Here is a 26,431-nt window from a genome sequence, read left to right as displayed (position 1 = left end):
ACAGACAGCTGGTCACATGATCAGGGTTAGCGCTCTAATCCCACTGAGAAGTGCTAAGATCAGGGGTCTGAAGCCTTCACTTTCACAGGAGCCGTTTAGCCTCAGCTCACCTGGATAAGAGCCATTCAGGAGACAATAAAATCTACTTTACCTTCACAATAAAGACAATAAAGTAAATAAAAAAATTAAATTAATTAAAATTTACATTTATATAGTTGTACCATGTGATGTCTTATTTTTTTTATTTTAATAATTTTTTCCAAAGATTTGAATAATAAATAAATTACAAAAATATTGCAAAAGATTTTAAAAAATTCAGATTTGTTTTTTTCAAAAAAATAAGTGAAAATTTAAAAAAAAGCCAAATTTTCAAAACATCAGGGTTGATAAATTAAAAAAAAATGTATCTTCACAATAAAGACAAAAAAGCAAATACAAATTTAAATTAATTAATTCAATTTAAACTTATAAGATTGTACATGTGATGTCTTAGTTTTTTTTTATTTTTTTTAAAAATTCCAAAGATTTAAATAATAAATAAATTACAAAAAAATAGCAAAAGATTTCAAAATATTTGAAAATTTTTAAAATCAAAAAAATGCAAACCGAAAAAAAAAAATTTAATTGAAATTTGCAAAATTTTCAAAACAACAGGACTGATAAATTGCAAAAAAATTTGGAAGAATATTTTAATTTCGTTTAAACATTATGATAATATCACTCAATTTGGCATTTTTTGTTGTTTGCTGATGTATTGCCACATATCAGTTATGGTTATTATGTCAGCACAACAACATTTTCCCGCATTATTTTCTCTATAGGGTCAGTGTCTTTCATCACCAATACCCCCTATAAAAAAAAATAAATTCTTTATTTTTATAATGTTTTTTTAACGCTACAAGGAGCCACTGCAAAGGAGTCAAAGGGCCACATGAGGCTCCAGAGCCACAGGTTGAACACCCTTGGTCTTCACTAAACATGGACAATAAACTGTGTGTTTCTCAGAGCCACAGGTTGAGGACTCTTGGTTTAGAGGACGAGATCTGGAGGACTTTCAGCGACACATGCAGGGACAGCGGTGGACAGATCCTCCGCTCTGCATTGTGCGGTGTTTCCCCCTCACACTCGACAGTCACTGATGTTTGTTCCCTTGTTTTTCAGAAGCTCTGCAGAGACCAGACTTTGAGAGTCAGGGTCTGACTGAAGCCGCCCGCTGGAACTCCAAAGAAAACCTGTTGGCTGGACCCAGTGAGAATGACCCCAACCTGTTCGTCGCGCTCTACGACTTCGTCGCCAGTGGTGACAACACGCTCAGCATCACTAAAGGTAAAAACAGCTCTGACACAGTTCATAAAGTTTATCATCATCTGTCTCATTCCTGCTCCACCTTCATCCCTGACTCTCATTATCTGACCACAGCTTCACGTGTTGTTTGTTTTCCTCTGAGCTGACCGTGAATAAAACCAACACATCACACAAACAGAGGAAGGAGGACAGGAACACATGAAAATGTCTCCTTTGACTTTTAGAGATCAATCATGGTCCCTATCCCCCTCTCCATCTTTTTAATTTTTCATTTATTTTTATTAAGCTGCACTTTGAGATCACCTGATGAAAATGGCTTTATATATTTTTTTTTTAATATTTATTTATCTATTTATTTATTTGTATAATTATTGATGTATTTTTTTCATAATTATTTATGTATTTATTTATTTTATTATTTAAGTATTTTTATTATTTTTTTTAGTTTTTTTTTCCCCTCGTCGTGACATTGACATAACATGAATTTATTCATTCATTCATGTTTCTCACCTTTATTTATTCTTGAAAAAGACATGAGGTTACCCTCATTCAATGTTAACGTCACAGACATTATATAAACAAATAATAATAAACAACACAAATAAATCATTTCCAGATGCAAAAAAAATATTTGAAACCTTTACAATAAGATGAACAGTGATGGATAATTAAGGTCTTAATCTGTCAGAGGGAAAGGCTGTTATCTTCAGAGGTGGTTGGAGTAAGATGCACCAAATAAAAATGTAGATTTGCTGAATTCACTGTTGACTTAAGAGTCTATCTATCATAGATCTATCATAAAACCATGTAATAATGATCTTTGAGGGACTTTGCAACAAAAATAATTTAGCTACATCCATACTCCCGAGTTATTCACTTTGTGAACATTGAGAAAATGTTTTTTTGATCGCAGGATGAAGTCATAAACACGTTGTTATCATATCTAAACCAAACTGGGAGGGAGCTGAATTTATTGGTGCAGAGCTCCCACTTTGATATTCACTGCTGTAGAGGGCGTTACTCTTTCTTCAGACCCCATCAGCCCCCACAGAGAGGTCGCTGGTCTTTCTGGGTCACACATCAGAAACAGAAGAGATGAGGATATGAATCGTTTTTTATCCTCTGTCCTCCAGGAGAGAAGCTGCGCGTCCTCGGCTACAACCATAATGGCGAGTGGTGTGAGGCGCAGACCAAGAACGGCCAGGGCTGGGTGCCGTCCAACTACATCACCCCCGTCAACAGCCTGGAGAAGCACAGCTGGTACCACGGGCCCGTGTCCCGCAACGCCGCCGAGTACCTGCTCAGCTCGGGCATCAACGGGAGCTTCCTGGTGCGCGAGAGCGAGAGCAGCCCCGGGCAGAGGTCCATCTCTCTGCGCTACGAGGGCCGAGTGTACCACTACAGGATCAACACGGCGTCTGACGGCAAGGTGGGCGTCACACACACACACCCACACACACACTGAGCGTTCACACCACGTGGTTGGAGGATGTTTCATTTTTAGCTCAGCTGACTTCATTCAGCGGTATCCCCCTAAAGATGCCATGGCGGTCTGGAAGCTGCTGCCATCTTGGCGCCGTCAGCCTCCTGTCTGTGACGCCGCCAGGTGAGCCGGCTCCAGGAACGCCGGCTATGACAGGAATGCCTCCAACCAGCGCTGTGCTGCCGCTAACGGCCACAGACGCCGGGCCAGCCAGACACTGACGCCCACGCTAAGACATGCATTAGTGCCGACAGATGCAGCCAAGTATGCACACACACACACACACACACACACACACACACACACACACACACACACACGGCTCCTGCCTCACATTGTTTTCCATCCTCCCACCGAGCTGGAGCTCAGGGTCTGGTATGACGGACTCCTCCGGCGGTTGGAGATTACCTCAGCGCTCTGAGCTGCAGAAATGACCTCTGTGATTAACACCGCTCGGCTTTTTCTACCAAAATGTTTTTTCCCACAAAGATTTATCAAATGGTCAAGGTTTAAACCAAGAGAGCAGCCAAGTGACCATGAAATCCTCTTTAGATCTCAGAGGTCTCTCTCTGCAGTCAGGTTTTTTGGTTTCTCCTCGTTCCCTCCACGCGCCCTCAGCTCTCTCAGAGCGCCGTAGAGCAGATCCTCTCAGGGTTATGTAAGACTGGACAATGGAAAAGACGTTCGCTGAGCCCTGACCAGTATCCTTCCCTGGGCTGGTTTCCTGACCCTGTAGGTTTGACTGAGCTGAGGCTGATCTTTACTGAGGAAACTGGACTGAAGTTGTTGATTTAGTTGTTGATTTCACAGTGAATTACTGCTGTTCCTCCTTTGTAACTCCAGGTTTTTACGCTCCATGTCTAAACTCCTCTATTAAAAGCTTTTTATCACTAGCAGCCATGTTTCTGTAAGTTAATATCTTTGCTGATTCATTTCTAGCATGTTCTTTCAACTGAATGTGTGTTTTTGATGAAACAAAGTTGTATACAATGTTTTGTACACAGTGACTTCCAATGAATAAGGAGAAAGTAGTAGCTTCTGTATTAGCACTGTTTTATCTTTTGCAGGACTTTGTCTCGTCCTGGATGGAGGATCTATATGTCCTCATGAATCCTGATACTCGATTATTTAAATCTGTTGACTTTGCTCCACCTAACTTGTTGGCTGATTTATTAAAACTGTTAATATCAAAGGAGAGAAAAAAAAAAAAACTTGTTAAAAACAGAGAAAACTTTTAACAGTTTGAAATCAATGAAAAAAAAAGAAAAACAAACTTTTATTACAGAATTATGAATCAGAATCAAGTTTTATTGCCAAGTACATTTGCACATACAAGAAATTTGACTTGGTGTGTTCATACAACAATAAACAAGAAAAATAAGAGTGAACAGAAAATAATTCAAATTACTAGCTGTAAACTCTGTAAAAAAGAATATATAGATAAATATATAGAAGTGTTAAAATAAAACAAAAAAATAAAGAATATACATGGGAAAATCATATAATAACAAAATTAATAATAAAAATACTATCAAATAACAATAATTATAATAGTAATTATAAAATGAAACAATAGTAATAAAATAAGAAGAAGAAACAGAGGATACATTACATAACATCCCTTTAATAATAATTATAACTAAACTTTATTTATATTGCCCTTTTCAAAACAAAGTTTTGAAAAGTATAATAATAATAATAATAACAATTTATTACAATACAATAATAATAATATTATTATTATTATTATTATTATTATATAAAATAATAATAATTATAATATAACATAATAATAAAATAAGATGAAGAAACAGAGGATGCATTACATAACATCTCTTTTAATAATAATAACAATAAACTTTATTTATATAGCACTTTTCAAAACAAAGTTACAAAGTGCTTTACATCATAAAAGCAACCAGTGAAAAGAAATAGAAGAGAAGAAGTGAAAGAGAGGTAAAAGAATGTGAGGAAAAGTATTAAAATATATAAAAAAGCCAGAACGATCACCAATAAAACAAAGGAAAACATCTGTAAAAATAAAAACATTAAGGATTAAAACAATTAAACAATTAAGGATGAAAAATATAAAAGGATTTAAATACTGCCCATGATAATGTCAGTTAAAGATAAAATAAAAGACGTTAAAAACACGCTCAGCTAAAGTCTCCAATAAAAGCACATCTATAAAATTTTGTCTTTAAAAGAGACTTAAAGACTTTTCTCAGGCAGTCTAAGTTTGTGTAGCACCCTCTCTGACCAGCTCCTCCACCCTCTCCACCCACAGCTCTACGTCTCGTCAGAAAGCCGTTTCAACACGCTGGCCGAGCTGGTGCACCATCACTCCACGGTGGCCGACGGCCTCATCACCACGCTGCACTACCCGGCGCCCAAACGCAACAAGCCCACCATCTACGGAGTCTCTCCCAACTACGACAAGTGGGAGATGGAGCGCACTGACATCACGATGAAGCACAAACTGGGAGGGGGGCAGTACGGCGAGGTGTACGAGGGCGTGTGGAAGAAGTACAACCTCACCGTGGCCGTCAAGACGCTAAAGGTAAGAGGAGGAAACGCTTGATCCAGGTTCCTCTGATTCAGCTGGAAACCTTTATTCTACCTGAACTATGCTGCCACCTGGTGTTACAGAGAGGGAACTGCACCTTGGTGTGTGCTCACTGTTTTTCTCCACTCTCTCTCCAGGAGGACACGATGGAGGTGGAGGAGTTTCTAAAGGAGGCTGCTGTCATGAAAGAAATCAAACACCCCAACCTGGTGCAGCTGCTGGGTGAGTTAGCATCATTTAGCTTCACTTCATCAGCAGGAAGAGAAAATCAAAGTGTTATAAAACCACATCCTGATGGATCTAAACTGTTGGTGTGCAGGTGTGTGCACCAGAGAGCCGCCGTTCTACATCATCACAGAGTTCATGACCCACGGGAACCTCCTGGACTACCTGAGGGAGTGCAACAGGGAGGAGGTCAACGCAGTGGTGCTGCTCCACATGGCCACGCAGATCTCCTCCGCCATGGAGTACCTGGAGAAAAAAAACTTCATCCACAGGTGACTGCAAACCTCAGCTTCTGTTTCTCATTTCCTCTCCACCGTCCTCAGGAACAGATCAGGGAGTGATCGTCGTATCAGCGATGAGTCAATGTCGTAACAGCTCGTTTGTTCTGGCACGTTTAACAACGTCCTCTAGAGGAGATGATTTATGTCCTTTGTTCGTTTTAATTTTCAAACCTGACAAGACACAGCTTGTGACGCTACGTGGTGTAAAACATCCAACACCTGAGACGTTGCTACAACACACTCTGTTGATTCCTCTAGTCTAACCGTCTCTCTGTGGAGCTTTGAACTCCCCCTGTCTGCTCCTGGTTTAAACCCCGGTTGTCTCCTGCAGGGACTTGGCTGCCAGGAACTGTCTGGTTGGGGAGAACCACCTGGTGAAGGTGGCAGACTTCGGCCTGAGCAGGTTAATGACCGGGGACACCTACACGGCCCACGCTGGGGCTAAATTCCCCATCAAGTGGACCGCCCCAGAAAGTCTGGCCTACAACAAGTTCTCGATCAAGTCTGACGTCTGGGGTGAGTTGGAGCTCATTGGTGAGTCCTGTGAAACTTTACGAATGTCACAACAAACCGTCTCCTCCCTGTATCTTCAGCTTTTGGCGTGCTGCTTTGGGAGATCGCCACCTATGGGATGTCCCCGTATCCAGGCATCGACCTGTCCCAGGTGTACGAGCTGCTGGAGAAAGACTACCGCATGGACCGACCTGAGGGGTGTCCTGAGAAGGTCTATGAGCTCATGAGGGCCTGTAAGTACCGTAACATATCCGTCCCCAGACTCTAAAACCCAACGGAGGAAGGTTTTTATTCCTTGTTTTGTTCGTCTCTCAGGTTGGAGGTGGAATCCCTCAGAGCGTCCATCGTTTGCTGAAACTCATCAAGCTTTCGAGACCATGTTCCAGGAGTCCAGCATCTCCGACGGTCAGTGCAGCTTCTGTTGTTCCCTCAAACTGGACGTCAGTGAACGATTAACCTGGTTTGTACAGTCACATGACCGTCATTTCTTGTGATTGTAGAGGTGGAAAAGGAGCTGGGAAAGAAAGGGAAGAAGGCCCCCTTAGGCCCCATCCAGCAGGCGCCAGAGCTGCCCACCAAAACCAGGACCCTGCGCAAAAACGCAGACAACCGGGACGGAGATAGTCCAGGTGAGACGGCCTGAGAGCGGTCCGTTTGTGATGTGAAATATTTACGCTGAGTATAAAAATGTTTCCGTCAGTCAAACCAAGTCAGACATGATCTCTGACTTTTCAAAACTCACTTTTTCTTGCCACTGATGATTCCTCTTCCCGGTTTTTCCTCAGACCCTGTGGATCCAGAAGCAGCCGTCTCATCCCCCATGCTCCCCAGGAAAGAGCGCCCCCTCCTGGACAGTAACTTGAACGAAGATGACCGCCTGCTACCCAAAGACAAGGACAAGACCCGGGGCAGCGGCTTCCTGAGCCTGATCAAGAAGAAGAAGAAGAACGCGCCCGCCCCACCCAAACGCAGCTCCTCCTTCAGGGACATGGACATCCACCCCGACAGGAGGGGGGTCACCTCGGACCCCCGCGAGGCCGACGGCTTCAACAACGGCGCCGCCATCAACGACGTCACCCACGGCCTGGATTCTGCCAAGTTCCTGAGTATTAACAACAACGGAGGAGCTGGGATCACGAACGGGGCCCCGACCTACCCAGGACCTTTGTTTCCCAGGAAGAAGGGGGCCCCCGCAGTGCCAGGACCTGGAGGGAAAGCTGCGACCACCCCACCCAGCGAGGAGGAGTCCATGTCCAACTCCAAGCGCTTCCTCTGGTCGTCCAGCATGCCCTCAGGCACAGACGGCACCGAGTGGAAGTCTGTGACGCTGCCACGAGACCTCGGGCAGCGGCACTTTGACTCGGGGACGTTTGGCGGGAAACCGGCTCTGCCTCGCAAGAGGACCAGCGAGCAGAAAGGAGAGGGCGCTCCTCGCATGGGCACCCTGACCCCGCCCCCACGCCTCAACACCTCCTCAGACGCCTTCTTAGGCAAAGACTCTGATCTCAGTCCTGGTTCCAGTCCTCAGGCCTTGACCCCCAAGGTTGTGAGGAAACCAGGGCTACCCGGTCTGGAGAACTCGAAGACCAGCGCCCTCCACGCCGAGCTCCAGAAGCCCAACGTGTTCCCGGCGTTGGGAGCAGCTGGGGACGAGTGCCGAGCCCGCAGGAACAAGCACTCTGTGGACTCCTCGTCTGTCAGGGAAAGAGGCAAGATCCAGAAACCCAAACCCGCCCCACCTCCTCCGCCCACCAACGCCAAAACAGGAAAGATCTCCCGCAGCCCCACCCAGGACCCCCCTTCGCCCTCCTCCACCACCTCAGACATCAAAGCTAAGCTCTCCGTGTCTGAGCCTCATCACTCAACCACTGCCAGCGAGGGCCCCAAGAAGCTGCCCCTAGGCTCCTCCTCCAAACCTCAGCCCCTGAAGACCTCCTCCTCCACCTCCTCCTCCTCAGTGACCATCTCCCTCTCCTGCCAGAGCCTTGGAGGCTTCTCCTCCTCCCTCACCTCCCCCAGCGACCAGAGCTCCCCCAACGCTTTCATCCCTCTGGTCAACACCCGGCGCTCTCTACGCAAGACTGCCCCGCGCCAGGGTTTGGAACGCACCCCCAACTCAGCCGTGACGCGGGAGATGGTGCTGGAAGGCACCGAGCTGCTCCGCACGGCCATTTCCCGCAACTCGGAGCAGACGGGCAGCCACAGCGCCGTGCTGGAGGCGGGAAAGAACCTGTCCAAGTACTGCGTGAGCTACGTGGACTCCATCCAGCAGATGAGGAACAAATTCGCCTTCCGCGAAGCCATCAACAAGCTGGAGAGCAGCCTGCGCGAGCTGCAGATCTGCCCCACGGCCACAGGGGGCGCCAACTCGCAGCAGGACTTCAGCAAGCTGCTGTCGTCCGTCAAAGAGATCAGCGACATCGTTCAGAGGTAGCGCCGTGAGATCTGACACTCAGAGACTTCCTCTCACTCCACCCTTTCTCCTGAGCGGCACGTGGTCGGGGTCTGCGCTGACCTCGTGTCGGAGATGTGAGGGTGGATCCTGCGTCGGCGCGGCAGCAGAGCGGCGGTTTGAATGACTCTGGAACAGTAAAACCTGTGGCTACGCGGGCGGATCAGAGGAATCCGTCCGCGGTGAGCGTCGACATGAACGAACCGTGCTTCAGTCTTTATCAACACGAATCTCACCAATCGTTTTCAAAGTGTCTTTATGTTTTTCTCTGTCCATCTTTGACGTTTGTTTCCTGCTCATGACAATGAACACGTGTCCTCCTGTTGCTCATGGTGCCTTTAAAACACGAGTCTGAAACCACAAAGGAAAGTGTTTGTGTGATACCAACGCCTTTTTGCAGTATTTGCAGCCATGTGCCATAAACTAACGAGGCAGAACGAGCCTCGATCTTAATGAATCCTCGACTCGTCGGGAACAAATCGTGCCTTAACACTACGAGCTGGTTGTTCCAGGTTGTTGGGAATAGTTGTGTTAAGTTCTTTGATTGCCATACCAAAAATACACGTCTCCAGTTTGTGCTGGAGAGGGACCAGGGTCAGACTCTTATTCTTCTGTTTTTTACTCTCTACTCTCTACACGCCAGTCACTACAGCCGTCAGTAGCAGCGCGGCCTCGCCGAGCGATCGCAGACTGAAGCAGCGAGCTCAGAGCTGTGTCAGAGGCATTTCCACCCCGGTTTGATCAGAGTTAATATATCCTCCTGGGGGAAACACTGGACTGAGATGTTTGTGGATGTCACTTGCTGTCTTATAACGTGAGAAGCTGACCGTGTACAGAAACTTCTGAAATTCCACTCTTCACATTCGTTCCTTTGTGCTCATTTTGCAAACTGTGGGGACGTTTACAGCCTCCTTTCACCACGTGTGCCCCGTCTGACTGCGACGCCTGAGGACAAAGTCGACCACCCTGACTCGACATGGTACTGTCAGTGTTGGCTTTTGTTGTTTTCCTCCTTTTTACGACCAGACCACTACTCTCCTTTTCTACGCCTCCTCACCAATTTTTGTAAACAAACATTTGTAAATATTTCTCCTTCCTTCTTTGTTTCTTTAGCCTTGGTGCAATTTTTGTTGCAATAAAATACAAAGCAGTCATGCTACTTGAAATACACAAGTGTGGTTTTTGTTTTTTGGCTTTTCCTCAATTCAGCTTGAAATAAATTAAAGCTGCAGCTTTGGTGCTGGTTTCACCTCCACCATCAAGGTTCCATCCCTTTACAGTGTGTGTGTGTGTGTGTGTGTGTGTGTGTGTTACACATTCCATTTTCCCGCCTTCAGTGAGTCACATGACCAGCTGCACGGAACTCTCAATCATTGTGACATCATCACCAACTGTTGTCGGAATGAAACTGACTGAAGTTTTGAAAAGCCTCCTCATAGATGCCACAGTTCTGATTAGATCTCTGTAAAAATCAGTTATTTTTGTATTAAATTTTGTCAGGAATCCATCCATGTAATTTTTAAAGCTGTACCATTTCTACTTTTTTGCGTAGAGGCCCAACTGCAGCATAGATCTAGATCCTCCTCTCCCATTCATTCTAATAGAAGGAGCTGAAAGGGCTTCTTTGGGGTTCACCGACTTCGAGGGCTCATCATTCAAAAACTGTTTGGGAAACAACAAATTCCCACATAGATTTTGTAGAACAGGGTCCACTCTGTCATACGGGCAAATTTTGAGTCAATACCATTAATGGCATGGGAGAAGAGAACTTTAGTAAAAGGGCCTAAAATGTGGCCCCATTTCTTTCTTGAAGGCAAATTGCCAGCTTCCTGTTTGAGATAGGTCAGGGGCGTCTGCATATAGTTTGTGTGTCTTAATGAGACAAACATTTTGATGTTGGTTTAATCTCTCTAGGACATTCCTGTAGCCATTAAGAGCTGTTTTAGTGTGCCTAGGTGGCGCTAGAGAGTAGATTTTGGTATGTTGGGGCTCAAATCTAGAGAGTGTGCTGATTTTGGTGAGTGAAATTGGGGCAAAGAGCATGTGGAAAAATAAAAAGAAGAAAGAAAACAGCAGACACAGGAACAGGTTATGTATAATTTATTTTTTCTGTCTAGAGTATTTTTGTCATTAAAATCAAAATGTCAACATTTTAAAATCATATACACTCAAGAACGCATTTAAATGTTAGCACAGCTCCTTAAAAATTTATACATATGTACTTTTTTTTGTACTTGTGGACAGACAGAAGCAGGAAGTGGTCACTCAGACTGCAAAGAGGTGGGACACAGGAGAGACAGAGAGAAAAACAGAGGATGACCCAGCCCACCGACTTCCCACAATAACAAACCCATCCCCACTCCTGAAAAGTTAAGACAGCGATGCAGGCGCCTCCCACGCGGAGGAGCTGGAGGATGATGGGAAAAAGAAAAGAGTATAAACAGAAAAGTGCCCCGTTCTCCACTCCACACAGACCAGAGGAAAGAAAGTTGGCAGACATAAATACTAGTTAGCACATCATCGCTCCGCTTCCTCTCCCCTCGACCAATCGACAGGGTCAGTAGTGTGCAGACGGGTCGCTCCGGTTCGGGGTGGGACGGGGGGTCCAGGTGTCTGTCCTTTACATACATTTATTAATAGAAACTATGTTACAGAATTTCCCAAGCATGAATTACAGGCAACCCACTAAGCACATCAACTGTACAGATCTCGGCAGAGCCAGCAAATAAATTTCTAAATCCCAAGTAGCGAGGTCATCACCGATAGTTAAGAAGCGATATTTACAGCCGTCCAATCAGGGAATCACTCTATGGTACAGAAAGATAGAAAAACAAAGAGCAGAGGTGGGTTTTGACGGTTTCACTGTTTTAGGGTGGGGGCATGCTGCTTGGTGTTAGAGCGGGCGGAGGAAGCTCCGCCCCCGAGGAACGACAGGTGGGCTCTTCAGACACAGAGAGGAGTGTTGGAGTGGGCTTTAGACCATGCTGCTGCAGCCGTTTGCAATAATTCTCCAAAGATTTGATTCATGAATCAGGCTGAGTGAAGAGCGAGTGAAGAGCGAGTGAAGAGCGAGTGAAGAGCGAGTGCAGCGCGACGATACAGAAACGTGAATCATTCGAATAAGGCAACAAACGACGAGAAAGAAAACGCCGGGAGGAGACCGACTCTGATATGACCTGATGGAGAGCGTCAGGGTGGGAGGGAGAAACCAGAGCTGGTGCAGAGAAACCTTTCCTTTCCAGACAGAATTAAGTCAAACACACACACACACAGACGAGCTGAAAATACCCAGAATCCCTTCCTGTGATATCTGAACATAGAGACAGAGACGAAGGAATCGTCACCCCTAATGTTTCCCTCCCTCTTCAGGAAACGAATGAAAAGCCAGGATCAGGTCTGAGTCCTGCAGCTACACACACACACACACACACACGTAGGAGCTGCATAATACACTCGCTTCAGTGCGTTTGCTCCTGATCCCGCCCCCTAAACTGACCGCCGAGCCGCGGCAGCAGCGCGTCTGGATAAATGCTGGATTGGTAAACCATGCAGAGGAGGCGTCAGGAGGCGTCAGGAGGTCAGACTCAGAGGAGGTGACGGGCGGAGCGGGGATGGAGGGATGCAGCGTCAGAGCTAAAAAACCAAACTTAAAAAACAGTCTTCGTTGATCATTATGTGTGAACATTACATCTACATGACGTGTCAGTAACCCGCGTGGCGTGGTGACGTCTGTGAGACTACGACGGAGGAGGTGGAGAGGGGAGGAGGAGGAGGAGGAGGAGGATGGGAGGAGAGCACACAGATTAAAGAGGAAGAGGAAGAAAGATGAAGTCCACACAGCCCAGCTCCTCTGGCCCAGCTCCTCTGGCCCAGCTCCACCCTCCCTTTCCTTCCCTGGCGGTGCAGTGAGAGTGATGGATGGATGACGGATGGATGGATGGATGGATGGATGGAGAGGTGGGGGTGGTGGATGGCTGATGGGGGGAGGACAGAGAGAGGAGGAGGAGGAGGAGACAGAGGGGGTTTTGCTTGGTCATTAGCAGCCGCAGCCTTCCCTCTGCGGCTGTGGTTCGCTGGTTAACCGGCCGCCCTGAGGGGCCGACGGCTTGTGCTGGACCCCGGACTCTGCGGCGTTCAGGTCCAGGCTGCCATCTTGGATGTTCTGGTAGATCTTCTTGGCGGCTTCCAGGAAGGCGTCCTCCACGTTTTCACCTCTGAGAAGGAAGCAGACAGGAAGTGAGACGGGGTCGCGTTTCAGGATGAACAGAGGACGGTTGAAGGTGCAGACTCACGTTTTCGCGCTGGCCTCCAGGAACAACAGACCTGTGACATGACAAACACGTTAATAACACGCTAAACCAGATTTCACAGTAGATCAGAAACACAATCATTCTGCTCCCCCTCCATCTCACCGTTCTCCTCGGCGAACTGCTTGGCCTCCTCGTACGTGACGTCCCTCTGAGCCTCCAGGTCGGCTTTGTTTCCTATGAGAATGATCACCTGACACACAGAAACACAGCGCGTCAGACCGTTTCCTCCTCACAGATCTGCTGAGGGAGCTGGAGGCCGCACAGATTCACTCTGACACACGGTCCAGTCGTCCAGGAGATCGATGGAGGACGCGCTGAGGAGCTGACACCCCCACATCAGCCCCGAGCCGCCGTGATGTAATTAGTGCAGTAATGGACTGAGCTTCCTCCTTACAGCAGCACGCCGCTCACTTTGAGTCTCACTCTGAGTCTCACTTTGAGTCTCACTCTGAGTCTCACTCATCAACAGTCAGGTTTCATCACCTCACTGAAACAGCACTGACTGAGTCCAGGTGGGAAAATCAAAAAATGAAACCTCGTCATTTCACACCTGGATTTTTATCTCTGATCTGTTTTTTCTGCTAAAGTTTCCACATCGTGACTCTTTGATCGGACTGATGCTGGATCAAACAGCTGACTCTGTAAACAAACACAAACCAACTGTAACACTGCCCCCGTGTGGCTGAACCAGGTCACTTCAGACAGAGCTGAACAGGAGCAGCAGCTTTTTACATCAACACTTGTCTTTAATTTGAAGAAAAGGTGACAGAGATGACATGATGTAAACGTCATCAACGCTCTAAGGAAGCAGGTTTTATCTGTGTGTGTGTGTGTGTGTGTGTGTGTGTGAACACTCACAGTATTGGGGTTGGTGAGGTTCCTGGCGTCAGTCAGCCAGCTGCTGAGGTGGTTGTACGTGCTTCTCCTGCATCAACAGAGGGACAGAGGTTACCATGACGACAGGCAGAGCCTAACGAGGTGCCAGCTCAATCAGAGAGAGCAGCTGCTGCTCCACAGAGCGTCACATGACAGCGTCCTCTGACTCCTCCTCCCACCCCCTGATGTGTTGATGTGTGTGAAGCCTCCTGTACCTGGTGATGTCATAGACCATGAGCGCCCCTGCGGCCCCGCGGTAGTAGGAGCGGGTGACGGCCCTGAAGCGCTCCTGACCCGCCGTGTCCCAAATCTGCAGCTTGATCTTCTGGCCGCTCACCTCGATTATCCGCGTGCCGAACTCCACGCCGATCGTATGAGGGCAGTCGGCCATGACTGGGGAGAGGACGGGGAGCGGTTAGTCTGACTTTCACTTTCTGGAACAATCTCAACAAGAAGTCATTTGATTGGATCAGATGTAAAGCAAAGCGCTGATTCATATTGGACTGGGACATTAAACAGTCTGAGAGCAGGTTTTTTAGGGGCTAATGAATAGTAAATTAGATTATAAGGGTTCAAACTGTTGTTTTTTCTTTTTTTGTTTGTTTGTTTTATTGACAAAAAAGATCATCATAAACTCTCAGAGAAAGGAAAACAAAAATAAAATCAATAAAATTTAAAGCATAAAATAAATATAAATAAATAAATATAAAAATATAATATATATATTAAAAAATAATTTACATAAAAATATAATAAAAAATAAAAATAATAATATAATAAAATATATCAAAAAATATAATGAAATACATAAAAATATAATTAAAAAAATAAAAATATCACAATAATATAACAAAAAATACCAAAAAATATACTAAAATACATAAAAAAAAATAATAAAAAAATAAAAATATAACAAAAAAACCCATAAAAATATAATAAAAAAATATAATAAATGAAAAAATATATATAAATAAAAATAGATTAACTGTAATTATTTCTGTTTTCTATTAAACACCAGCAGCAGAGCTCCTCCATTAACCACAGGAGCAGCCCAGCCGTGGCTCCACCATCAAAGATCTGAGGCTGATTCAATCACAGCACAGCTGATCGGAGGAACAACAGCGCTCCTTTTGTCTTATGTTTCCTAATTTATTATTAAGAAGACATTATCTTTTCATTGGATTGAAAGTTGGATGTTTTCTTCCTTTGGTAAGTTTGTAAAGTTGGCTCAGATGTGACTGTGTGAGGTGACGCCACACGCCGTCAGGAAGCAGCAGGTGTCTCAGTCTCTTCACTCACAGCTGCCTCAGTCTGAAGCATCAACTCTGTGACGAGTACATCTCTTTCAATGTGACGCTGAAACCTTCTCTAAAGCATCTCTGTCTGCATCTGTGTGTGTGTGTTTGTGTGTGCAGGATGTGACGCTGGCGTGTGAATTACAAACGCAGCATCTGGCTCGTTAATAGTGGCGCCAAACAGCGCGGGGCTGAATGGTGATGGGGGGGCTGCAGCTGACTCGCACACAGAGGAGTCGTCTCTCACACTCCTCCTCTGTGCCGCTCACGTCCGTGTTTACAGAGGAGTCTAAAGGCTGCCATCCAGCCTCACACACACTCACACACACACACACACACACTGTGGAAACAGTCAAAGCTCAGGGCGGCGTGCAGGCAGGAAGGCAGGCGAGCAGGCGAGCGGGCACTTACATTTCTTTTCTGTGAACTGGTGAAGCAAACATGACTTCCCTACCCCCATGTCCCCTGTGGAGCAGAAAAGAGGAGAAACTCAGGTCAGCCGAGGGAGGAACAGACCAATCCTCCATCCTGCAGCCCGCGGCGCCGCAGACATACGCCATGAAGCAGCCCCTCAGGGCCGCCAGAGACGATCCTCAAATTTTCATGTGCAGTGGAGGAAACACGGAGACAGACTTAGATAAAGTGTGTAAGGTCTGACAGACTCTGACTGCTCCTGGTTCTTATCCATTCAGACACTAATGGTACATTTGTTCTCTTGCTTCATCTTGTTTGTGAAGCCATCTGTGACTGCAGAGCTCCTTACACGCCTCCTTTAAACAAGACGGGCCAAGGCTAAGAAAAAAACATAAATCTGTTTTTAGGGAAATGAGAAAAAAAACAGCTGATCCTCCGAGAATGCTGCTTCCAAACATTTATTAATAAAATGTAAAAGCTAAGCAAAATTAGCTTATTCTTCAATTTAATCAACAACAACAAGCAGGTTAAAAAAATGAAGATAACTTTTAAAAAATAGGATGCTAATTCTGTTAAAAGAGAATTTTTCCTGAACATAAACAGGCCTAACTGCCTCCTCTCCCATTCATTCTAATGGGGGAAGCTGACAGGGCTTCTATGGGGGTCACCAACTTTGAGGGCTCGTAATTCAAAAGCAGTTTGAGAAACAACATATTCCCACATAGGTTTTGTAAAGCAGAGTCCACTCTGTCATCTGAGCAAATTTTGAGTCAATACCATTTATGGCCTGGGAGAAGATAACTTTTGTTAAAAGGGCCTAAAATGTGGCCTCATTTTATTGTGAAGGGCAAATTGCCAGCTTTAAACATTTTTAAAAAATGTAAAACTTTAAACTTTAAAAATTTTGGATGCTAATTCTGTAAAAAGTGAATTTTCCTGAACGTAAACAGCTCCCATGTCTCTCAGGTGTCTCAAACACACTCTCTTGAATTTCCAGGTGGAGCGTTGGCTTCGAGGCAGGGGGTTTCAGATTTCACAGGACAGCAGGGTAAATATCCCCTTAGCTGTGTGTTTATGCAGAAGTGTGTGTGTGTGTGCAGTTGTACATAAAAGAAAAGCTCTTTTAAAAAAGCCTATATTAGTGTTATTTTCCTTTAACACACTGCATTCATTTTCTAAATTCAGATCTGCCTCGGCGCTGCGTACTCACCGATAATGATGTATTTGAAAATGTAGGAGTAGTTGTACGGTGCGGTGGCCATCGTGGCTCTGAAAGAGAAAAAAAAGAGGAAGAAGAAGAAGTTTAGGCATGAAAACTGTCAGTGAGGGAAGCGTGCAGTTAATACAGTGATGTGAATGGATTATAATGGGCTCTGCATTTTGTTAAACCAAACAGAAAACATCAAATGTTTCTAATAATTCAAAAAAACAACAAAAATCTTTGCAGAAAAATGTGTCCAAAGCTGTAATCCTATCAGAGCAGCAGCTCCACGATAACACGAGCCTGAAATCCTCCATCAATGAACCAAAGTACAGCAGTAATATTTTCCCTCTGAGGGAACACACCAACACATTAAAACACACCCTCTGAGTTATTACCAAATTATAAAATGTCATTTAGGAGCCGTTATTAAACCTGATGCTTGATTAAAAGCATGAATAATAAATGTGTGAGATGAATATCTTCCTCTGAACGTGGCGTGATGTGACAGCAGAGACTGAAGAAGTCATCAGACGCTAAGTGAACACAAACACTCCTCACTCAGTCGATCATCTCTGAGCTGCTGAAGCCACACACTCCCACACACTGAAGATTTCTGCTTACACAACCAAACCAAGGCAAACACAGCCGACTGCTTTTAACTGACTGGAGACAAACCAGTGATGGAGTTACACAACGCAGCAGAGAAACGTCTCCATGCAGCTAAACCTGATCGTCCAACAGATCCATACCTGACAGTGACGTCAACCAATCAGAGAGCTCAGAGTTTAAACAGCAACAAACTGAGATGAGTTTGAAGTTTTTATAGTTTTTGTCATTGAGCTGCAATGTTTTGCTACGTTTTCTTTGTTACATGGACCATACAAGAAAATAGACTCTGGTTCACAAAGGTGTGAGAGGGTGAGGTCAGGTAATGTTATGATGTTGTTTACATGTTTAAATCTATTCAACTTCAACACAAAAACAGACGTGTGTACTAGACATGCACCAATCGATTGGTTGGCCATTCGATTGGTGCCAATTTCGGGTGATCGGTGATCGGCCCATCTTTCCAAATGAAACTGATCTTAAACACCTCAGGGAAGGTCTGACAGCCCGCCATTGTTGCTTTTTGCTCTGAGACCTGAAACTCAGGACGCTTTATTGGTTTTTTAAGTTAAAACATGAAGATTTTAATGTTACACAGGTATTGTTCAATGATTTTCAATAAAATAAGATGGGAACATTGAAGGTATATGCGTTCAGTTATAAAAATAAATAAATAAATATCTGTACCGGCCAAAATCGGTATTGGCAGATCAGGCTTTTTTAAGATCAGTGATTGGCCTGAAATTGTGATCGGTGCACCCCTAGTGTATAAGATTAAAAAATGACTAATCAAAAAAAAACAGCAACCAAGTAAAATTAATTCCACACCATTTGTTCAATCAGTGTTTGAATCCAAAATAAGTTTAAGTTCGTAAACTGATTATATCCAATAGATGCTAAAAGTACAGCACCGTGTTTGGGCTTCCTTAGGGGGGAGTTGGCAGAAAAAATGCTTCAAAGGAAAACATGACGGAAAAAGTTTGAGAACAACTGCAGTAAACAAAGTCATACAGACCTCTAAGTCCACCAATTATTCAGTCAGACTGCCTCACCTTCACATTTCTCAAAATCACTCACCAACCTGATTTTCACGCCTTATAACTGGGGGTGTCCCGATCTGATCACGTCATTTTTTAACGACCGGAGATCAGGGAGAGGGAGTCAGAAAAGAGCCTGGGGCCTTAGTTCTTGTTTTAATTAAAATGTGTTTAATAGCACACCATCATTCATTTTAGCATAGAACTTTATTTGTCATTATAACAAGTACAACAAAACTGTAAACAAGAAATTGCAACCTTATTGTCACACACATACAAGGTAACATTGTGGTGCACCACTGAGAAGCTTTGTTTTTATTTCGCTGATCCAGTGCTGCACCAAGTGGAGGAAAAAAGCTAAATCCATGTTGGATAGAATGATACCTTCATTTAAATAAAATAAAAAAACTCAAAGGACAACTTGTAGGAGTTTTTTTTCTTTTCTTTTTTCTTAATGCATTGCTGAAAGATCGGATTGGGAAATATTGGGATCGGCAGATACTTAAAATAAAAAAAATCGCAAAAAATCGTGATCGGGACATCCCTACTGAAAACCCAAAGTGACACGGGGAGCTGTAAAACTCCTGTGCTCTGACAGTCCATAGTGTGATTCTCTGTTTTAACAGTCACAGCTCAGCGCACTGATCCTCAGCAGCTGCAGGTGCTTTCTGTGTTACTCATCAGTGTGAAAGTTAAGCCACTGGGGGCGCTATCTCACAATTATTACAGATTATAATCTGTCAAAACACGAGCTGAGTTTTTAATGAACTTCCAAACCTCTGTCCACTTCATATTAATGTAAATCAGGTAGTGTGGCTCCTGAGAGCACACAGAGACTGTAGCGTGTAACAATGATGAATGATAAAAGATAGAGACACTGCTGAGGAGCATGAACAGTGTTCATAACAATATCTCTAAATCACTGAAGCTATGACGGCAGGTTTCCTTCTCTCTCCTAAAGATACACAGTGACACTTTCAGTCTAAATACAAATAATAAAATCAAACACCTGAAGTCCAACAACAGTGGGACATGCATGAGTTAAACCTGGAGATGAAGAAGCCCCTCGGTGGTGAGTTAGCAGATATTTCAGCAGAACGACTGTTAGCGCTCATAATGACCGAGCATCGCGCTGACGCTGGGTCATTTTGGTGACACCGCGTGGACACAGAGCGTCTAAAGTAAACACCGCAGGGACACTTTACATTTACACAAGAAAAGTGGCAGCACCGTGGGCTCAGAGCGGGGCTAAAAATAATCCTGACACCTCACTGATACCAAGTGATGCTTCATTGTTCACACTCCAGTCACAGCACGCCAGCATTCATACGATGTACACACTGCTGCTGAATTAAACAGAGATATAACAGAAATACACTGGTGGAAAACAGTCAGTCCTCTCATGAACTCCTTCACTTTTAGATTCATTCAGCCCCACCTCCTGACTTCAGACGCCTGCCGAAGAGCTGCTTCCCAATTCTGTATCAAGGTGCTGCGAACAGTGTAACAGTAAATAATTCAGGCCCAACAACTCAGAGCAAAATCATTCAACGGCCTGATCTGTCCGTGGAAAATACACCACTGTTTTTCTCTGATCTACAAAGAAACTTTGCTGCACTTAAAGCAGTTTCCAGAGACCAAAATCACAGCGACACATCAGAGCTTAGTGCTGGTCGTCTGCTTATAGATGTGCACTTCAGTGACCATGTTTGACTACAAGCCAGATTAATGCTGACACAACCACAAGAAATGTGTGATATGAGAATCAGAGAGGAGAGGAGCAGACGAAGCGAGGAAGAGGAGACGGATCCAAACAGATAGAAAAAGGAGATATGAGCGAGGAGGCAGACTTTAGAGAGAGGAGGAAACAGGGAGGACTGGGGGCATGCAAGGCCACTTGGTTCAGGTTAATTCAGGTCGAGGCGTCTCTGGCAGATTTGTAGTGGTGGGACACGGGTACCCTTATGATGACACATGCTGACACACAAATCACCTCAGGCAGCAAGTGTTACAGGGAGGGTTACAAATCTGATGTCTTCCTTAAAAAACACAAAACACAGAGGTTGGATTTCTTATATAGAGAAACCTAAAGTGAAATAAAGTTGAGGAAAAGAGTTAGACTGTTTTCTCACCTCTGGATAAAATAAAATGATGTGTGATATTTCCAAAAGCTGCTGAATGATCGTCATCTGATATAATGTCAACAACTCCTGAGGATACCAGAGCCGGCTGGACATGTTTCTGTGGGTGTCTCAGAAAAGACTTGGCTGAGCCCCTCACAAACTCTGCAACCTGACCTGACATTTGATGATTACTTTGGATAACAGCAACCACCCCACTGATGCAGGGGCTGTCTGAGTGAAGCGTGTGATCGACTCCCAGAGTCCGGTCTGATGGCCTTCTTCTAAGCTTCCTGAAGTCACATGACCCTCATGCGCTAAGCTAATTTGATTCAGCTGTGATAGCCAACCCCCCTGTCAAGCTTTTTCTGCTCATTACATAGAAATAAGCCCCGGAGTGTCCATCCAAGGGAAGGCCAGTCAAGACCATGTGACCAGACTGCAGCCTCAGCACTTTTCTCCAACTCCTCAACACGCAGGATCCTCCTTCAAACACAATCGCTGTCTTTCCTCCCCTTAGCAGCCACTTCCCTTAGCGCGGAGCAAACGCTGCTTCTGATGACTGAAATCACAGGGGCTGTCAGGAAATGACACACATACACAGTCACTGTGCCACCACGATGTTTAGGCCCACTATGCAAATCATGTGACCCCTTACCGGCTCTTACAGCAATGAGATCATCACTAATGTCTACCGTAAAAGCAATACTTTTAAACTGGACAAGCACATCCTATTGAAATGTTTTATCCTTATTTGAATAATTCAACACTCATTAAAAAACGAGACATTCATGATGTGCATCAAGCCAGGGAGGGAAATGACAAACAAAACAAAAAAATCACAGCGTTTGGGGTATAATAACAGGCTATATGCTAAAATTCTGAGTTTGATTTCAAAAACCTTTCAAAAAGTTTTAAGACTTTATTGCAACTTTCAGTTGTTGTTGGCATCCACTTTTTAACAGTTGTAGTTTACATTTTTACAGAAATGCTGTAAGCTAAGGAGGAATAAAGCTTGAAAGAACAAATGAAACTAAAAGCAGGTTTATCGACACTCCCACAACAAGAAACAGCAGTTATTCAAGGCCAACTTGCTGAAGAAAATGAGAAATTATTTAATCATTTTTAAAATTTAGGACATGTGCTGGGGATTGTGTGATTTGATTTAATGTTGTATTTAATTTCTCTTTATGAAACTAGAAATAACGTTAATTTATAGCTGGTGTTTATACCACTCCGATCCTTATTGTTGGATTTTATTGTAACTAGAGTCTTTATGTATTTTTTTATTTTATTCTTTTTTATTTTTGTATTTTTCTACTGACTCCATCGATTTCTGCTGTTAACACAACATTTTTCCAGTTTGGGATCAATAAGGTAACTCTATTCTATTCTATTTTATTATATTTTAGAACTTTAATCGGCTGATTGTTTAGCGTCCCAGTCAGGGAACAGCTGCAAGGAGGAAAATAAATATTCATGGATATTTTTTGAGTCAAAGCTTGAATATCTATGAAACTTAATACCTCATAAAACCACAATTAAGACTCTTTAATACTTTTTATCAGCTTTAATACTTTTTAAGACCCCGGGGACACCTTGAATGAAAGCATTTCTTTGCAATTTTTCCACACTTTTATGTCTAATGTCTTCACTTTGTGCTTGTTTTCCTTTTTAAATTGCTGACAGCTTTTGTTGGGAGCAGCAGGAGAAGCTAACACGGGTGGCTACGGAATTACAGGACCCTACATGCATCACTGCACTTTACATTAATCCTAGAACACTTAAACACCAGTTAACATTACCAAAACGGTGTTATCAGACAACATTAATCCAGTTAAACCAAACTATTTTGGCCAGAACTTGCTAATATTGGCCTTATTTTGAGATCGTACAGTTAACATGCGGCTAGCGCAGCTCCACACCCGGCAAAGTGCTACATAAGATCTGTTTATCAGATATCCGACTCATAAAAAGCCTGAAATGCCTCGTTGAGTAATAAATATACAGCTTAACATTGGGTAATAGAAACATAATCGTGCCTGAAGCCGAGCCCGGCCGTTAAGTTGTTGTTTTGACAGCTAAAATCGCGTTAGCTACATGGCTAACTGCTTGCTGACATCACATCACAGCTCATAAATCACAACAAATACATCAATAGCTAACCCTATTGAAACTTAGATAATGAATTCATGCTCATTTATTAGTAAAGCAAGGTTAGAAAAGTGTTTTCTGCATTAATACAGAGAACCAACCTGAAAAGCGTAAGCTAGCGTTAGCATGCTAGTTTGCCAGCTAGCTTTATGGGGCTGGATTATGCTAGCTAGATTTGTAGTTTTCTTAGCATGTCAAGCCTTCAAATTAGCACCGAGTTCACAAATCGTAGCATTAAGTCGCATACTTGTATAGTCTGAGAGGTAATCCCTTTGTTTACTGAATGCAAATGATAAACAATGACCCAGTGTTAGCCACCTATTAGCTGGAGTAGTTAGCTCGTCAATTAGCCAACTCCCAGCTAACCCAGGCTAGTTACGGCTGTTTCTTAATCCATTATTGGTGTTTCATCTCTCGTAGTGCAGTGTGTGTATGTGTCGTGTCCTGTATTCTGTTTTCCTTACCAGATATAAACCTTAGAGCTGTGTGTTGTAGAGCTGCTCAGGAGAGGAATGCAGGTGATCCAGGCTCTATCCAAGATGGCTGCTCACGGCACAGGGTTTCCTCCGCTCTATACAATGGGCTTCTGGGACAAAGAGCATCATATGCGGCGATTGCGGTGCGTTCACCGATAGTCTGCACGCCTGAGTGCGAGATAAGCACACCTGTACAGGTGTAAGTATGGATATCAAGCTGATAAACGACGTGTGCTGTGTCAGCCTGTTGAAAAACAGGTAAATTCTAAGTTATTTTTACCTTTTGACCCAGGTTCAGACCCTTTGGCTGCGTTCCAACATGAATGTGATGAGGACATCTTTGGCCTACATCATGCACATTTAATCACATGAGGTAAGCTAATCAAACAGACATGGACAAAAAGTTTTTTTCTGTTAATAAAATGTGTTTATTTCCTTCATAACGTTTAATATTTACATAAAATGACCAAACATATAAAAACAACTTCATACCTGAGAAGCAGAGTAAGCTAGTAACTTTTGAAGAACAGTGCTCTGATGGTGCAAACACATGAAAACAGATATAACAATATTAGGAATATAAAGATAGAAGTGTTAGCTTAGATTGCTGATTACCAGAGTATTTTTATGTGTCTGTAATGGTTAATCCACCAATGTGTGAAAGCTCTTTAATCAAAATAATATCTGTAATGCTAATCTATAATCACTTTTTACTGTTTTACAAAAAAAAAAAGAAAAAAAAAAAAGTGAAGCACATTAAAGCTCTGGTCTATGATCTGAAACCCAGTTTGTCTGATGAGACACATTTGAAAAACGCAGCCTCACTCACCCCTTCCCACTGTGTTCCAAGATCCCGCCCCCCAGCTCGTATCGCCCTCTTCGCCTCCTAACAACACGCCCCCTCTGACAGAGCAAGAAGCAGAAAATGTAACAGACAGTCATCCTCCTTCTAACACACAGTGGTAGATTTTTCAATTAGACCGGCGCGATCAGAACCATGAATTAGCCGGAGAAGCAGGTCTGGCGTTGCCACTGCCAGCTGATCAGAGCAGAGCCGACTGTGGGCGGGGCTTTACCTTTCTGGGCGTGTCTTCACCAGCTCAGTTTACAATGCTAAAGATGTGTGGCTAACTTATGCTAACATCTATTGACAGAGCAGACCCGTTCAGACCAGCAGCGTTCAGTCATTAGCCGGTACAGGCTCAGACTAACCAGAGTTATTCAGCTGACATCTCCCACTGTGGGAAACAAAGTCATTACCTGTTCAACAGAAACTCAGCTGTCTCTGCGTCAGTCTTCAGTCCCAAATCCCTCTGCAGTTTCTTCCCTTCCCTGTGGAGGGTAGCAGTAACAGCTTCCTGGTTTGGGTCTTCTCTGGCTCCATGACGCTTCGGTAGCTGAGCAGCTAGCTGACGTGAGAGGGGTAGTGGGGAAGGATGAGGTGGGACCATGGGCATGACGGTGCGAAGTGAGGGAGACAGGGGATTGGATGGACTCAAAGACCAATCCGAACCGCGCATGCCATGCGTGGACCAAATCGTAGACCATAGCTTTAAGACAAGATAATATCTTTAATTTTTGTCACAGGGGTAGAGTTAAAGAATTAAAGCAGCAGGACAATTATATTATAAAATACAGTGAGAATCCAAGTTATTGCTCATTCATAAGATGTAGGGTTCAGTATAAACAGGACAGGACTAGTGGTTACAAAGTCTGATTATAAAGTAATCTATCTATCTATCTATCTATCTATCTATCTATCTATCTATCTATCTATCTATCTATCTATCTATCTATCTATCTATCTATCTATTGCTTTTTCTGAGGGTACCTTTTTCCTGTTTCATGAAATAAGAAGGCGTAGCCACCTATACCAGTGATATATGGCGTGTAGGTATGGTGTAGGGCTCTTGTTTTTTTTTAATTTAATTTTATTTAATTATTTTTGCTGCATTAGGCTTTAGAAATTGTTTAACCTTAATGTGTTTTGCTGTTATTTGGGGGATGGTTCGAGGTTATTTTAGTTTTCAGAGACTATCACACATTCACCACATGTTTAAAATCACCCTGAGGAAAGCTTGGCTGTAAACTGTGGAGCAAAAGCTCAGTCCTTTGGGACTTGACCTGGCAACACGAGGTCACTGACTGTGATTGAGCACTACAGATGTGCCCTTGAGCAAGGCACCAAACCCTCAGCAGCTAAGGTGCAGGTCCATCACTCTGTACTATTAGTGCATGTTTCTGTGCAAAGAGCAGAAGTTTGAATATGTGTGTGTGTGTGTGTGTGTGTGTGTGTGTGTGTGTGTGTGTGTGTGTGCAGCATGATCCAGCGTGGAAAATTCAACATCCCTTCAGGGGATCAACAAATTTTATCTTCTTCTTCCAAAAAACTGGAGCTGAGCAGCAGCAGTTGTCAGAATTACTGTTCTAGTTAAGTTTTCTGTGCCCAGATCGTCAAGTATGGTCTAAAATAGATCATTTTTGTTTATTATTAGTTTATTTTTTTACAGGGATAGGCCGATTATTGGCCAATATTTAGCATTTTGAGTCATCAGCCCTTTTTTTTTTTTTTTTAAATCCATCAGTCGATAAGATAGTAAATTTCAGCCTGTGTCATTTTGTCTCTTCTCTGTCTGTAGCATCGTCCCACCCACAGCACCATCTGATCGGTGACACGCAGAGACACTTTTTGGAAATCTTAAGCTTTTTTATATGTTTCAAGTTTTCATTGAACTTTATCAGACAGCTGCTGAGCCTGGGAGCTGTTTGATAATCATCTGCTTAAAGTCTTTAAACAAAGTTAAGTGTTGGAGTTCGTTTTATCCCAAATTTGGACGCCAATATTTTCACTTTTACTGTAATTGAATATCTTTTCTATATCTATTATATATCTGTATCTGCCCTGAGAAATGGTATCTGTCTATCTCTAATTTTCTGATTTTCTGATGTTAGTTTTATTGAAAGTATGATAACGAATATGGCTGATTTTTAATTTCCTGCAAACCCTAAATCTTTAATCCCATCAGAAAAAAACACACAAATCAAAAAAAATAACGATAGAGTATTTTAATTTTTCACCTCCTTCTTGAAAACGAGCAAACAAAAAAAAGGTTC

General features: G+C 43.6%; 2 protein-coding genes and 1 long non-coding RNA gene across 4 annotated transcripts in view; 2 read left to right on the top strand and 1 right to left on the bottom strand.

Annotated features, from left to right (window-relative positions):
- Nucleotides 1-9,976, top strand: part of abl1 (c-abl oncogene 1, non-receptor tyrosine kinase) — a 40,064-nt gene extending 30,088 nt beyond the window's left edge. For both annotated transcript variants that reach the window (XM_074690216.1, XM_074690217.1), the window contains 10 exons: nucleotides 1,162-1,326; nucleotides 2,439-2,734; nucleotides 5,076-5,348; nucleotides 5,492-5,576; nucleotides 5,674-5,851; nucleotides 6,192-6,376; nucleotides 6,454-6,606; nucleotides 6,689-6,778; nucleotides 6,874-7,002; nucleotides 7,159-9,976. In XM_074690216.1, coding sequence (XP_074546317.1) covers nucleotides 1,162-1,326; nucleotides 2,439-2,734; nucleotides 5,076-5,348; nucleotides 5,492-5,576; nucleotides 5,674-5,851; nucleotides 6,192-6,376; nucleotides 6,454-6,606; nucleotides 6,689-6,778; nucleotides 6,874-7,002; nucleotides 7,159-8,807 — 3,203 coding nt within the window. In that variant the 3' untranslated portion in view covers nucleotides 8,808-9,976. The remainder of the gene's footprint in view (nucleotides 1-1,161; nucleotides 1,327-2,438; nucleotides 2,735-5,075; nucleotides 5,349-5,491; nucleotides 5,577-5,673; nucleotides 5,852-6,191; nucleotides 6,377-6,453; nucleotides 6,607-6,688; nucleotides 6,779-6,873; nucleotides 7,003-7,158) is intronic.
- A 940-nt stretch (nucleotides 9,977-10,916) lies between these two features.
- rab14l (RAB14, member RAS oncogene family, like) lies at nucleotides 10,917-23,446 on the bottom strand. Its single transcript, XM_074690676.1, has 8 exons — nucleotides 23,306-23,446; nucleotides 16,931-16,989; nucleotides 15,718-15,771; nucleotides 14,227-14,404; nucleotides 13,994-14,060; nucleotides 13,238-13,325; nucleotides 13,118-13,148; nucleotides 10,917-13,039 (listed from the first exon to the last, which is right to left on the bottom strand). Exons 2-8 carry the CDS (start codon nucleotides 16,980-16,982, stop codon nucleotides 12,862-12,864), a joined length of 648 nt encoding a protein of 215 aa, XP_074546777.1. The 5' UTR covers nucleotides 16,983-16,989; nucleotides 23,306-23,446; the 3' UTR covers nucleotides 10,917-12,861.
- LOC141805564 (uncharacterized) overlaps nucleotides 23,446-26,431 on the top strand; it is a 19,323-nt gene continuing 16,337 nt past the window's right edge. The window contains exons 1-2 of the long non-coding RNA XR_012599716.1: nucleotides 23,446-23,516; nucleotides 23,610-23,690. This is a non-coding gene — a long non-coding RNA (uncharacterized LOC141805564). The remainder of the gene's footprint in view (nucleotides 23,517-23,609; nucleotides 23,691-26,431) is intronic.

The sequence above is a fragment of the Halichoeres trimaculatus genome, unplaced genomic scaffold, assembly GCF_033239565.1.
Source record: "Halichoeres trimaculatus isolate MK-OKI-2021-1 unplaced genomic scaffold, fHalTri1.1 fHalTri1_scaffold_16, whole genome shotgun sequence".
Classification (NCBI taxonomy): Eukaryota; Metazoa; Chordata; class Actinopteri; order Labriformes; family Labridae; genus Halichoeres; species Halichoeres trimaculatus.
Note: the sequence above shows the minus strand (reverse complement) of the source record. Positions and strands in the feature narration are given on the sequence as shown.